The sequence below is a fragment of the Clarias gariepinus genome, chromosome 14, assembly GCF_024256425.1.
Source record: "Clarias gariepinus isolate MV-2021 ecotype Netherlands chromosome 14, CGAR_prim_01v2, whole genome shotgun sequence".
NCBI lineage: Eukaryota > Metazoa > Chordata > Actinopteri > Siluriformes > Clariidae > Clarias > Clarias gariepinus.
Window position 1 is genome coordinate 27,466,529 of NC_071113.1, and position 14,500 is coordinate 27,481,028.

The window sequence follows — 14,500 nt, forward strand, 5'->3', positions numbered from 1 at the left end:
CTTCTTGTCTACAGATCATTTTTGCTTGCGTATTTCCCTGTATGACTCTAACTGTACTTATCAAACCAAAGACTGATCAGAACTTTAACTTCACCTTTATTTATACACAACTACTTCCCTTTCCTTTCACCATAATTGGAGCCCAGGGGAAAAATCAAAATAGAGTCCACATTTACTTCAGAATCAGAAAGAGTTTAATTGCCTAGTACGCTCGCATATACAAGGAATTTGTTTTAGTGACAGAGCTTCCAGAACAAAAACAAGGACAAGACAAAACAACACGACACAAAAAAACAAACAAAAACAATTACAACAAATAAAAAAATATATTTTTTTTAAGAAAAAGGTTAACATCAAATGGAGTAGGGTGTGCTACTTTTAAATAAGTTACATAAATATCTGTGGTATTTCACAGTATATTGCACAGTGGAATTGCACACAATACTGCACATATATTTATTGCAAAGTGAGAAGACAAACATAGCTGTTTATAAGGTAAATTGCCTGGGGAAATTCTCCTGAAGTTCATGATCATCTTCACTGTTTTGAGTGTGTTCAGCTCCAGGTTGTTGTGACTGCACCAGACATCCAGCTGCTCGACCTCACTTCGGTATGCAGACTCGTCACCGTCCTAGATGAGGCAGATGATTGTAGGTTCATCTGCAAATTTCAGGATATTGACAGTGGGATCTGTAGAAGTGTAATCGTTGTTGTAGAGGAACAAGAGCAGTGGGGAGAGAATGCATCCCTGAGGGGCTCCAGTGTTGTTGGTGTGACTGGTGGAAATGAATTTCCCCAGTCTCACTAGTTGCTGCCTGTCTGTCAGAAAACTGGTGATCCACTGACCGATAGAGCTAGAAACAGAGAGCTGGGGTCGTTTGGTCTGAAGCAGTGCTGGGCTGATCAAATTAAATGCTGATAAAAAGTCTATGAACAAGACCCTTGCATAAGCCCCTGGTTTGTCCAGATGTTAAAGGATAAAGTCATGATCCACAGACCTGTTTGCTCTGTAAGCAAACTGCAGGGGGTCCAATGATGTCTTTCAGATAGGCCAACACCAGTCTTCCAAATGACTTCTCGACCACAGATGTTAGGGGAACTGGTCTGTAGTCCTGTGATTTTGGTTTTTTTGGAATAGGGACGATTGTGTAAAAAGTTTAAAGTGTAAAAGCAGTAAGAGGTTAAAAATTAAAGATTATACACAACAAACATCAATTACTATGAATTTAGTTTTTTTGGGGGCTTTGAAAACTGCAAGAGAATGGGGTCCATATGAATCCAAAGAACTGCCATGATCTAAAACTGTGAATTATGTTACATAGATTTTTTATTTTTTAGGACAAAAAAAAAAAACCCGGACCTCAGAAAAGTTGCTAGTGGATGTGAAACCAAGTTTGATGTCACAGGTTCAATCCCGTGCCTTTCTGTGTACTTTTGCATCCTGGCCTCTCTTCATTTCTAGCTACTAGTATCCAGTGGGCAACACTGTGGTATAGAACTTGGCACAGTGGCCTCGCACCTCCAGGATCGAGCGTTCCGTTCCATGATAAAACAAGAAGACACACATGCAGATTGACAGAATTTCTATATCTTGGCAAACAAAATCAAACAGGGGTCAGAACATCAACACACCACATGAACTGGGCAAATCAAGAGTAAAAAATAGAAAATAGTAACAGGACCAAACCCATAATATCAATAACAATAAAGCATGGCAGTGACTGATGGTGGTGGTAATACTAGCAAATGTAAGTGAAATCTTTATACAGTCATGTTTATAGGCGTTTGAACAATGACACACTGTTTGTAATTTTGACTACTGCATTTACAGCACCACAATGCATTTGAAACAAATCAATCTATATGCAATTGTGGAGACTTTCAGCTTTACTGTAATTCTAGAGATGAAAAAATACTTCTTTTTTACATTTATTTATTAACAAAGTGCCTCGCATGTTCATAGGCTCAAATCCAAGAGATAAAAGGTCTTAAATTTTTTATTTAAATTTGATAGCTATTTGATAAACTCATGTTATACAGTCCAAAGAGGTGCAAAAACAACCTTAGGCCATTATAAGGTCTGTTTTTAGCATATCAGAGAGATACCAGAAACTTTATAAGTTGTTAAATAAATAAATTGGCACTCAGCAACAGATGTAAAACTTTAATTAAACACTCTAAGGAGGGCTCAGTACATTACAAAATTCAGGCAAAGACGAGAGCCTTCTTCTGCATTGGGGTTGGTTCTTCAGAAAAGCACCTTTCGAACCAGTCCAAACTAGATCATACTTCCTGAAATAACTTCTGTGGTTAACACATGCGTTGTCTTGGGGCACAAACAACATCGCTAAAAACACTTTTTGTTTCCATCATGATAACCAGCAGGTTTCAATTTGTGCAGTTTCTATTCACACATATGCCACCAGTGTAGACAAAAGGTGTCAGCTTAAGCCTTTAGTATGCTTTTGTATATTTCAGCAGTTGTGCAAAATAATAATAAAAAAACATCATATTAAACATTATATGGTATCGCTAACAGATAGACCATCACATACGTACAGTAGGCAGGGGCGTTTCCAGGATTTTCAGGTAAGAGGGGCTCAGCCCCCATAGATGTTTAACACATATTTGGCTTGTTCAGAATCAGTACTCAAATGAGCCTTCTTGATCACACATGCTGTTTACCGTATAAAACTTTTTCTATGTACGGGTACAATCAGAAAAATGTAACCAGAAAACAGCATATAACTTTAAACTTACATTGATTAGCAATATAAACAACATACCTACTGTATGAGGCTAGACAATGGAATAAACTGTGACAATAATGTCAAACATTTATTTGTTAATTCTTCGACAATACTGTTGCTCTTTGTTGGAAACTGGCAGACATAAAAAATCTGAAAAATAATTTCTGATGCAATGACTTCAATCAATGTTGGGAACCCAGTGTTAATGTACCTGAGAGGCTGCGCTTTCAGAGAACTGAACAAAGAACTGTAGATGGAAGGTTTTTCAAGTCACATGGGAGCAGGTCCAAATAAGCAGCAGGTAAGAATAGAACATCTTTTTTATTTTTCATGTGACTTGAAAAATGGCCTAGCGACGCCCATGACAGTGGGTATAGAAAAAAAAATCACTCCCTTTAAAATATTAAAACATTTTTTTTGCTTTGAAGCCTGAAAAGAACACACAGTTTAGAGTATAGAACACCAAAAATAGAACACAACATGTCAGAATCTTTTTTAAATATATTTAATATATACCTAATATATAACTACCATTCGTGTTAAATTACTTAATTACCCCTATCACAAGTCACTTTAAAAGTCACTTTTAAGCATATTTGCACACCCCTTGGACGTTCTGTTACCCGGATGCACAAGACACTTTAAACACTTTAAATATGTGACGTTTCCATTTATATTCTATATATTATTATATTATATCTATATTCAACTTCATTCCCACACAAATGTCTATAAAATTCCATATATCTATATTGTACTACTGTTCTTATTTTTCCATATTTTTCATATATTCTTCTTATATTGTATATTCTGTATAGCTGTCTCATATTTTTCTATTTTTTTCTCCATAATTTTCTTATATTGTATATTTGTTCTGTACAGTTATGTTATTTTATGTTATTTTATTTTAATTTTTAATTTTATATTTTATTTCATTCTTTTTAGTTAAATTTCCCTCCTCCTTTCATTTTTTTAATATTTATTTCCTATTCTTTAGTCTTTCATTTTAAGGTCTTTTATTTTAAGGTCATGAGCAGTTGTCAAAGCATTTTACTGCATATCGTACTTGTGACAAATAAAATTTGCATTTGATTTGAATTTGATTTGAATTTATATAAAACGGATCATCCCCTTCTAAAAATGACTAAACTCAATCAGATGAAGATAATCACCTGCTTAATAGCAAACAGACAATGTGATGAGCTGTGGTCATTTTCATTAGCTCACCATGAAAAATTGGAGCATTTCAGTTCAAAAGATCTCTGCGATAAAGTTGTTCACAGGTCAAGAGATGGACACAAAAACTTTTTTTATGTGCAGTAAAATCCATTTTTACGAAATGTACGTGACAACAATATTACAAATTCTCCACAAATCTGATTTGTATGGGAAAGTTGCAAGAAAAAAGCCTGAGTGAATGAGCTTTGAAAAAAAAGCACCTACAGTAGAAGATTCTGAGGCCACATGAAAAAAGATGTTAAGGACTATAATTTGATTATTTTTACAATTAAAGAAGGCTTACCTTCCAACATGACAACGACCAAAAGCACACAACCAAACTGATCAAAAAGTGGTTGAAGGAGAAAAAGGTGAATGTCCTTTCATGGTCTAGTCAGAGCCCAGACATTAATAATCCTGGAATGACTTGAAGACTGCAGTCCACAAACAAATGAATGTTAAAAGTTGTAAAAAAAAACAAAACTGTGTCAGTCTTCATTTCAGCCAAATTTAATTATTTTAAAGTGTGATTCTTTTCTCTCTCCACTGTAAATGACAATAATGTCTAGTGAAGTCAAAAACGTTCTCTAAAAGATAAGATGCAGACCACCAGTAACACTCAAGAAGAGTACCAGCAGATTGTTAGGCGACCTTTAAAAATGCCTTCATTGTTGTGAGTAAGTTTTACTTTAATCAGATTGATTGAAAGAGATGAATATGGAGATGAAAAGGACACCCTCGTGCCCTACCACATCCTCTTTCAAACATGGAGGAACCAATGTTTTGGCATGGGCATGTATGGACAAGGTTAATGTGAGGACTAACCAAATGGTCTAGTCCTCCTTGAGTTGGCAAACCCCAGATAATGCTGTAGTACCATAATGCTTGTGTTCATTGACAATTTATCTCCAACTTATTCTGACTCAATACTGTAATCAAGAAAAGTAACGTTATGAACATGGAACTCAGACTCTTCTCTTTTAAACCAACCTAGTGCTCCAGGAAGTGAGACAAGACCCTCTTGCCATACTGTAGTAATCATGTGTGCAGAGATCTGTGGAGATGAAGATGTTGTCACTGTATAAATCCACTAGCACATTGTTTATAATGCACTAAAACACAGCAGGAGCCACTGCAAGTGCTGATGCCATCACATAGTACTCATGGTGGCCAGATGTACTGTAGTACCACAGGCTGCTGACCATTAATTTGCTGAACATCTCCTGGTAATGTTTGTGGATGCAGTTGTTTTGAAAATGTGAAAATGGTCCTAAATAGTGAGCTTGACAGTCTGCTGACCTCCATGCAAGCTCTATTTCATTTTAAGGTATTTGCATATTTGTCTGGTGGGTCTATGTCGAGGGGAATCATAAGACTTGGCACTCTACAGTAAATATACATTTACATTATGAATTATATGAGTGTGACCAGACGTAACTGTTATCTCTTCTCTTCTGATCTCTTTTCTTCTCTTTCTCTTCCCTCTCTCTTTCTCTCTCTCTGTTAAGCTACACATGACGTTCCTGAGCTGCCAGTGATCCAGACTCCCTCTGCCCTCTGGACCTGTCTGACCCATCCTGGTGCCCCCCTTCTGGTTGGAGATCTCGTCACATGGATGCCTCGTGTGTCTCTTTGGAATGCGTCTTGTGTCTGGGGATGGTTCTTGCTACCTAGAAGACGGTTCTGGCCTCGACTGGTGTTGGCAGCTGTTTCCCTGAGGACTTGACTGTTTGATAGTTCAGGACTGAAACTTCATACAATTCTACCTGCGTTTTGAATAACTAACTGAACTCCATATTAACATCAATTAACATCAACTGTTATAGCTGAACTGCCTGCCAACTAACACACATTATTAATGCAGATCAATTCCTGCTCTCTGTTTCACCCAGATGAGGATGGGTTCCCTGTTGAGTCTGGTTCCTCTCAAGGTTTCTTCCTACTACCATTTCAGAGAGTTTTTCCTTGCCACTGTCGCCATCGGCTTGCTCACCAGGGACCATTTTGATTCATACAAATTCACATTCCATACAAACTTACATAATTCTTTTGATTGTGTAAAGCTGCTTTGGGACAATGCCAATTGTTAAAAGCGCTATACCAATAAATTGAAGATAAGTCCTAGGGGAATTTGGTGGTGAATTATAATGTTGTTCTTCTGCTTTCTTTTGAATGGAGATGGCCTGTCTCCAGTACTCCAAGCACTTTTTTCCAAAGATATACTGAAAATAATTTTAGAGCAACCAAATCTAAACACTTTACAGTGAAACTCAAACAAACGCTTTAAGATTGATGCTTAGGAATTAGAGCAGTTCCTCAGTGCTGTGGTATATGTGTCATTGTTTTGTAACAAATCCAGCCAAAGCTACTCAAGTAGCATAATATCGAATCACTGGTCACACATCTTAACTCAAACAAACTGAAGCAATTCCTTCTTTAAAAAAAAGAAGGTATTTTTTGTTTTGACACTTGTTTGCAACACGGTGCAACAATTTTAGAAAATATACCTTTATTGTGCTGCTATTAGGATTTTTTTTTTCCCCAAATCTATGTGTTAACATAAACACATAAGTTGTTCATAACACATAAGTCATTATTTCACATAGCACATTACACAACCACAGACTGGGAAAGTACCGTTGCACTTTTGGGTAGGAAACAACTCCAATTATGGTAAAAGGAAAGAACCTGTATATAAGTAGTTGAAACTCTGATGCATGTTTGTTTGTTAAGTACAAGCACGTAAGATATAAAAGGAACGTCAGTGGTTATTGTTTGAGCAGCTCCTCATTGAACTGGCGTCTTACTGTTGCTGAAGTGGTGAAACCATCAGAGCTGTGAGTCTTATGATTATGCCAAAAATGTTGTTTCTTAAATTACAATCTTTTTAGTCGGGCATCTAATCTTTAAGAACTCCTCATTATACCTGATGCATAAAACTTTATCTAAATTGTTATTGCAATTTTAAATATTATTAGGTTCTTTATGAAGCTCTTAATATTATTTATGTTAATACTATGTATTATGATATTCCATTGTATTAGCAAAGATCAGAAAAAAGCAGGTTGGATTCATAATTCAGTTATATGCATATTACTTTTATGTACACATTGTGAGCCCTTAATAACAAAGTGTCATACATTGGGTTTCTAAGCTCTTATGGGGCTATGGATGTAAGCACTAATCAGACAGTTGCCTGTCATGGACAGTGGGCGAGGTAAATAATATAAAAAATCGAGGGGGCTGTTGTGGTCAAGTATTTTTTATTATTTTTAATTTATTAATTAATTTTAAATAAACATTTTAAGAAAAGTTTCGTTAAGCTTAATTAAATCAACTTGAAACCATCAAAACAAAACACTTGCACTTAAACATGAAATTGTCAAAATTATCATTTGATCCTTTCCATGGCTTTCATCTGGGGAGGATTATACGGGTAGAATAAAAACTACCATAAACATTGTTAATAAAATAATTTAATTTAATAGTACTGTAGTTTTGTATAACTATGCACCAGTCTCTTTCTCTCGCTTTCTACACACATAGCTTGAACTGTTCTCTTAGCCATTTCTCTTAGAAAATGTGAACAGTGAAAAATGACTTGCATGAGCTTTTGAGCAGCGCATTGCAATATTGAATTCTGATTGGCTAATTGCATTTATTTATAGTTTGTAGTTAATCATACGTAAAGAGTTTAAATATGAACTTTTTATGACAAATTATTTGACATAATACACAGCATTATTAATGTAAGGGATGGTCTTTGACTTTTTTTCAACAGGGGGTATATGTTCCAGCTGATTCAATAAATCTAGTATTTATACAGCACATAACCAGGAGAGTAACATGGGGTAACATAGTCCTTGTGTTTTAAAGTGAACATTTACCGTTCCTATTAAAAAAAAAAACTAACAAACAACAAAAAAACCTGTTCCAGTCTATTTTATTTTATTATAGGATCAGATTAAATGCATTCTGAATAAATACATGGCTAATCCTCTATTTTTTTTGCTAGTAATGCACTTCTAATGGCAGTCTTGTGTATCAGATCAGTGTCATTGCTTGTACTATATTGAATTAAAACTTGGGTTGAATAAACTATGATTTATCTGTATCAAAGTCATGGCTATCAAGCCTATTACTTGAGGCCATGGCATAAAATTTTGTGATCATCAGGAAAGAAATTTCTCTGAATGGGTGACCAAGTATATTTACATAAAAAAATACAGTAGATATTGATTTTTAAAAAACCTTCCTTAAAACACCATATTTTTTTTTTTTTTTTTAAGCAAACTGGCTTCATACCAACATCCATCCTTAGCTTCAAGTGATAAATACACAAATGGATATGAACTTAAAGTATAAAATCAATATTTTATATGCATGCTTTTAATTCAAGATTTTCAAACAATGAAGGAAGCTGTGAAGTTTTCCACCATCATCAGGAATGCTGGCATTACAGTCATCATCTTTTCAGTTGTTTGCTACGCAAAGGTGGGTTTCCATTTCAAGTTATGCTTTAATTAGACATTTTCTTATCAGAGGTTTTTGAATATATTTCCCCATTTTTATAGAACCCGTACTGGACATCAGATTCTGTCTTTAAACTGGACATGGAACCAGATTCTGTTGATGACCAATTTATAAACTGTGGAAACAAAATAGACAAGTTGATTAAAAATACGATTTTAAAAAACGAGTTATGCTGTAATGAATTGTTTGAAGATGTCTGGAAGAAATTCCCCAAAATTAAGGATGATCTTCAAAGAATAATAAAGGTCTACACATTTCCATCCTCACTTTATTCAGAGTTCAATAATGCTTTGAGGTCAGGCAGAAAGAATTATAATCTTAGCTGTAACTATAAAGCCTTTCATTTCTTGCTCACACGTGCAGTACAAAAGTATAAAGTGACAAATTGTACTGATGTTTTCCGAAGAACTAATGTTAGTTTTGCCACAAATGGTGTTAACCGTGAAATGCGATTTGGCCAATTTGCATCAACTTCAATTAGAGATGATCTTTACACCTTTGGCAATAAATCCTGCTTTCAGATCAACACATGCTATGGTGCAAACATAACTAATATGTCTCATTTGGCTCACGAGAAAGAAGTGCTAATCCCACCTTTTGAAAAATTTAATATCACAAAAATTGAATATAACCAGAGGAACTGCAGTGTCCTTTACACTCTACGGAGCACTGGGACTTTTAGTAATATGAACTGTGAACTTATGAAAAGAAAAAAAAGTAGATGGCACTTCTGTTGGCGTGTTGGTGACTAGTAGCGCTTTGTACCACACCACAATTTTTTGGACAATTTATATCTTAATTGTCCAAAAAATTATGATCTAATCTAATGTTCTTTACAAGTCAAAATCATTATTTAAAAGGCCAGCTTAAATTGTAAAAAAAAAAAAAAAAAAAAAAAAGCGCATACTGTTCAAAGTGTACCATTATGCATTTCGATACTTCTTGACATAAAACTATGTGGTAACTGAAAAAAGTATTAGTAAGTGCAGTATTATAGCATTCAAGTAACTAAGAAATTAAATATAATGGTATTTTGTTGATAAGTGTATATGACCAAATTTAGATCCAGAGCAGTATATTTAACATAAATATATGTAAATATAATATATGGATAGTCTAAATTTTTATCACGTATCTGGTTTGAGTGCTGTGGGTGCAATAAAACATTTCATAAATATTATTTTTAATTCAAAGGGCTTATTGGCATTTGAAATGTAAGCAGACATTTGGGTTGACTAGAAGAGAGAAAAAACCACTGTGGAACAAGTGTGATTCTACAATGAAAAATTAAAATTTGAAATGAAAATGGTGATCTTTAGCAAATGTAATTAAATCTGTAATTTTTTTGCTGTTTTTTTATTTCCTACAAACTAATACTGTACTTCTAAGTAAATTTAGACATCCTGATTTTAATGTCATCTCACCTTAGTCAAAAAAAGATGTCACATGTCACATGCATGTGTGTGTGAAATTATATGGATGCTTTTTTACTGCTTAATGGATGGATGGAAAAATATAATGCTTATTTGTTTTTTTCCACATTTGTTCTTTTTCTGTTTTAATAAAAGAGTAAAAAAAAGTTTGACCTTAAGTCTAAAGTCCTTGCACTGTGGAGGTCAGTGTGTGACATCAGACCCAATGTAAAAACTAAACCAGGCTTCATTTTGTCTGACGATCTCTCTGTGATTTTACAATGCTGGACAACTCTTGTGCGTGAGGATTCCACAACATATGAGATCAAAATCCTGGGAGTCAGTTTTGCCAAGTAAGGGAGAAAACTAAATCAGAAATTGATGTTTAATAAGAGAGCAGTAAATTTCACCATATCATAAATCTGCCAGTGCACTCTTCTCGAAAGTGTTATAAAAAAAACAGCTGAAGCTTGATAAAAATTAGCAATATACACTGACTAAAGTTTCTTAACCTACACCTTTATCCGGTATCTCATCATGTATTAGTAAATCTCATGGAGGTAAATATATCCATCATTTCATCATTATTTCGCTTGACGATGTTATCTGTGGCAGATAAAATAGTGAATGTTTTGATTGTAGAACATATGACTGCAAGAGCTCTATGCAACAATTACACAACAACACACAGGTTAAGCCTGTCCTTTTTTTTTTTTTGATGACCTTCTATCTTGCCTTCACCTCAAAGAAAGTATTTTGTACACTACCTCAATCTAAAAAGTTGCAGTCTTAGAAGGTTCAAACTATTGACCTACTGTACATCAAGCAAAGAATACTGTAACTACTAGAGCACAAAGATTGGACTTTGGAGCAATGAAAAAAGGTCATGTGGTCTGATAGGTACAGAGTGACCCTATTCCAGAGAGATGGGCGCATCAGGGTGAGAAGTGAAGCACATGAAGCGATTAAGTGGATCTACTCCCCTGATTCAATCTGCATTTAATAAATTCTGTAAAATGTTAGTGTCCTCTGCTGGCTACATTGTGTTGTCAACAATATACGATTCAACGCAAATGTGCAAAGGAGTTTGGCTCCAGTTAAATAAAGTTTTTAATCCATACACACATGATGTTGAATGTAAACACACATTATAGCTCTTTAACAATGCATACAAAAGCTAAATGTATTGGTATAGCAAGAAAAGTAGAACTACTGTGCAAAAAATAATAAGAAATGCCCTATTATATCAATGATAGCTAATCAGAGGTACATGAGTATAACATAATATGCTCTAAAACACAATATTAAAACTGACAAATACCAGAAAAAACATTTCACATTTTCTTTAAGCTAAATAATGATTTGTGTTTGTGTGGATGTATGTGTTCTTATGATTATCTTAGTCACATGTATAGAAAATATTTGACAGTATATGATTGATATATTTTATTAGATCAATCAGCTTGTGGTGTAAAACCAACTGAAATTTAAATAAATAGATATAAGCACGAATAGTTCAAAGCTTCAATAATAAAGCAAGATAAGTAGAGCAAAATGAAATTTAAAACACACACAATACACAGAGGCCAGTATGGAATACCAGTGCACAAATTATTCTTTAATTATTCATGGTGCTCCAAGAATATATGGATAGCAGACGGAGGACCACGTGGACTCGAGTAAGACATTCCTTTAACCAGGATTGAGACATACAGTACTCATTCGCAGACTACAGATAATTTGAAAATGCCAATTATTCTACCATGCATGCCATTGGACTACGGAAAGAAAGCCAGCAAGCAAATGAAAAAAAAAAAAACCCAACCATAGACATGAGGCCACATTGCTAACCACTATGCCACCAAGCCAGTATGATAATAATCTGTTTTATCAAATACTAGTACATCATATGGTCCTCACATAACCGTAGCTTATATAGTTACATTACTCAGAAGTGTTTTTATTAATTGGATCTTAATTGGATTTATACTGCAAAAAACAAAAGCTAAAAACTACTGAACTATAATCAATTAATTAATTTAATCAGTTTATTTGTTTTAAATGCCATACAATGCAGCATCATGGTTTATCAATTAAAATGACAGTTTTAACTAAAATTATGCTAAATTATTAATAAATATTGTTAGAAATAGGTCCAAGTCAGTGCTGGGTGATGCAACCTCAAATCAATATTACGATCAACTGAACATTTCACTTCAATTACGATTAAGGATTAAGGATTTAATGCTTTGATTTTTGAAGTTTACTAACATGGTTTGTACTATAAATGTGCTTAGTTATTAAAGATGAGTATTTTTTTCTAACAAAAAAGTTCTACTTCATGGGGCAGATTGGACAGAGCAGAGTCATGTAACTGCACACCTGGTTGTATTTTTTAAAAGTACAAACGGAAAAAAAAAAACAAGAATAAAAAAAATTATAATAATTGACATGGGCAAGGTGATTAAGGGTTTTGAATGTCAGTTTCAATTAGTTGCTTAACCCTAGACTGCATTAAAAACAAATGTGAGATGCTTGCACATTCATTCTGTAAAGCATTCATAAGATGTTTGACGAGAAGACCTTGATCCCAATCTTCGTTTCAATTCATCCCAAAGGTGCTTGATAGGATTGAGGTCACCAAACCCATCAAACCATAGTTCTTGCTTTGTGCACTGGGGCACAGTCACATTGAAATAGAAAAGGACCTTCCCTGAACAGTTGGCCCAAAGTTGGAAGCATAGCATTGTCCAAGATGCCTTGGTATGCTGATGCATTAAGATTGTCCTTCAATGGGGAAAAGAGGGCTGATTGAAGCAGCTGAATTCAATAAATGACAGGTTTGGCCAAATACTTTTATCCATTTTATTTCATAACTTGAAAACATAACTTACAGTAATACATTGTGGGAAAACTATAATAATACTTGCCCTTAGTCATTATTGACATTACTACTACTACTACTACTTGACATTATTTTAAACAAAATTTATCTTCATCCTCCTAAAAGAAAGTATTATATGTGTGTGGCTGAATAATGAAAACCAGCTTATAGGATATAATTAAAAAAATTGAGCCGGTCAAATAATTTTTTTGCATTTTTTAAAATGCGGGCTCCATTATCTGATCAAAACAATGCCACAGTTAATGCCTGTTGTGATCACAGCAAAAGGTGGTCCTACAAAATATTAGTGTTTACAAAGTAAATAAGATCACAACTTTAGAATTAGCCTTTATAAATATTACTAGACCGCCTTTTTGCTGTAAAAATAAATAAATAAAATAAAATAAAATAAAATAAAATAAAATAAAATAAAATAAATAAATAAATAAATAAATAATCAAGCAAGCATGCCCATTTACAATGACCCCTGTTGACCAGATTATTGCTTCGGAAATGAAATAAATATAATGATATAATTTTCAACAAGAACCAAACACATTTTCGCATATAATTTCAGAAACTGACAAAATTTACAGAGATACATTTACACTGTAAAGAATTCCATTAGCAAGATAAATGTACACACATATACAATCAATGAAAAACATCTTGCAAAAACATCCTTACTTTATCCTTTACTTTATATTATTACTAAATGATTCCTTTAATTATTAAAATTAGTATTTCAATGTTTACAGTTAGTAGAATCAGTTTATATAGGGGGATAAAACCCTCATTTATAAAAGCAGTAACATTCTAATTCGCAATTAGACTAAATAAATAATGTTGTTACAGCATCATCTGCTGGCTACACTACTTTACTACACAGTACATACGTCTGTGTATACGCACATTATATACGTACAGAGGAGTTTTAATCCAGAGGTAGCTATACTAGCTTACTAAAGTTCACGTTATTAGCTGAGCAACATTACTTACAATATAGCTTTATATAAAACGCCTCTTACCAACAAAGCGGTTTTGACATTGTAAGAAATTTTACTAAATTATGCAAAAAAAAAAAAAAGACAAAATATTGTTTTATGGTATATATAAGACAGCTTACCTATGATGTTCCCCGTGAACATTTTTTCCATTCTAGTAGAAATATTTAGGTAACAAGAGGCAAAGAAATGTGTTAATTTGATAGTTATGTTTATTTACAGTAACTTGTATAGAATTAAAAAAAATAATAATAATAATAATAATAATAATAATAATGATAATAATACAGATTGAAAATACATCATTAGCCCCTCTTCCATCAATTTTAAACAGATTTAACAACATCACCTTAATATAGTACATTTGCATCTTATGTCCTTTCGAGCATCAACTGACTGCTATTTATCAACTGACTGGTATTTCTCTATGACTTCTTTTAAATCATGGTAATGATGTAGATTCCTACTGTAGATAGCCTATTTTTTTCATGAAGGAGAAGATTAACTTCAAGTCATTTTTGTATAAAAACTTTAAAACTGTTAAAATCTACCTTTTACTTCAGAGAGTATACAACTCCAAATATGGTAATTGGAAAAGGAAGTAGTTGGATATAAATACCACTGGATTGAAGCTCCGAGGCATATTTGTTTGACAAGTACTAGTCAAGTCATATAGGGCAATAAGCATCTTACATTTAT

General features: G+C 33.7%; 1 protein-coding gene across 1 annotated transcript; it reads left to right on the forward strand.

Annotated features, from left to right (window-relative positions):
- The first annotated feature begins 6,684 nt into the window (after nucleotides 1-6,684).
- LOC128541507 (erythroblast NAD(P)(+)--arginine ADP-ribosyltransferase-like) lies at nucleotides 6,685-10,069 on the forward strand. Its single transcript, XM_053511967.1, has 3 exons — nucleotides 6,685-6,805; nucleotides 8,368-8,462; nucleotides 8,543-10,069. The coding sequence occupies exons 2-3, from the start codon at nucleotides 8,379-8,381 to the stop codon at nucleotides 9,251-9,253; spliced, it is 795 nt and encodes a 264-aa protein (XP_053367942.1). The 5' UTR covers nucleotides 6,685-6,805; nucleotides 8,368-8,378; the 3' UTR covers nucleotides 9,254-10,069.
- Nucleotides 10,070-14,500: the final 4,431 nt, after the last annotated feature.

Bases quoted from the DNA above. Each gene is read 5' to 3' on its own strand.
- LOC128541507 (XM_053511967.1), top strand. From the start codon at position 8,379: ATGAAGGAAGCTGTGAAGTTTTCCACCATCATCAGGAATGCTGGCATT. The intron at 8,463-8,542 runs GTGGGTTTCCAT...CCATTTTTATAG, and splicing joins CAGTTGTTTGCTACGCAAAG to AACCCGTACTGGACATCAGA.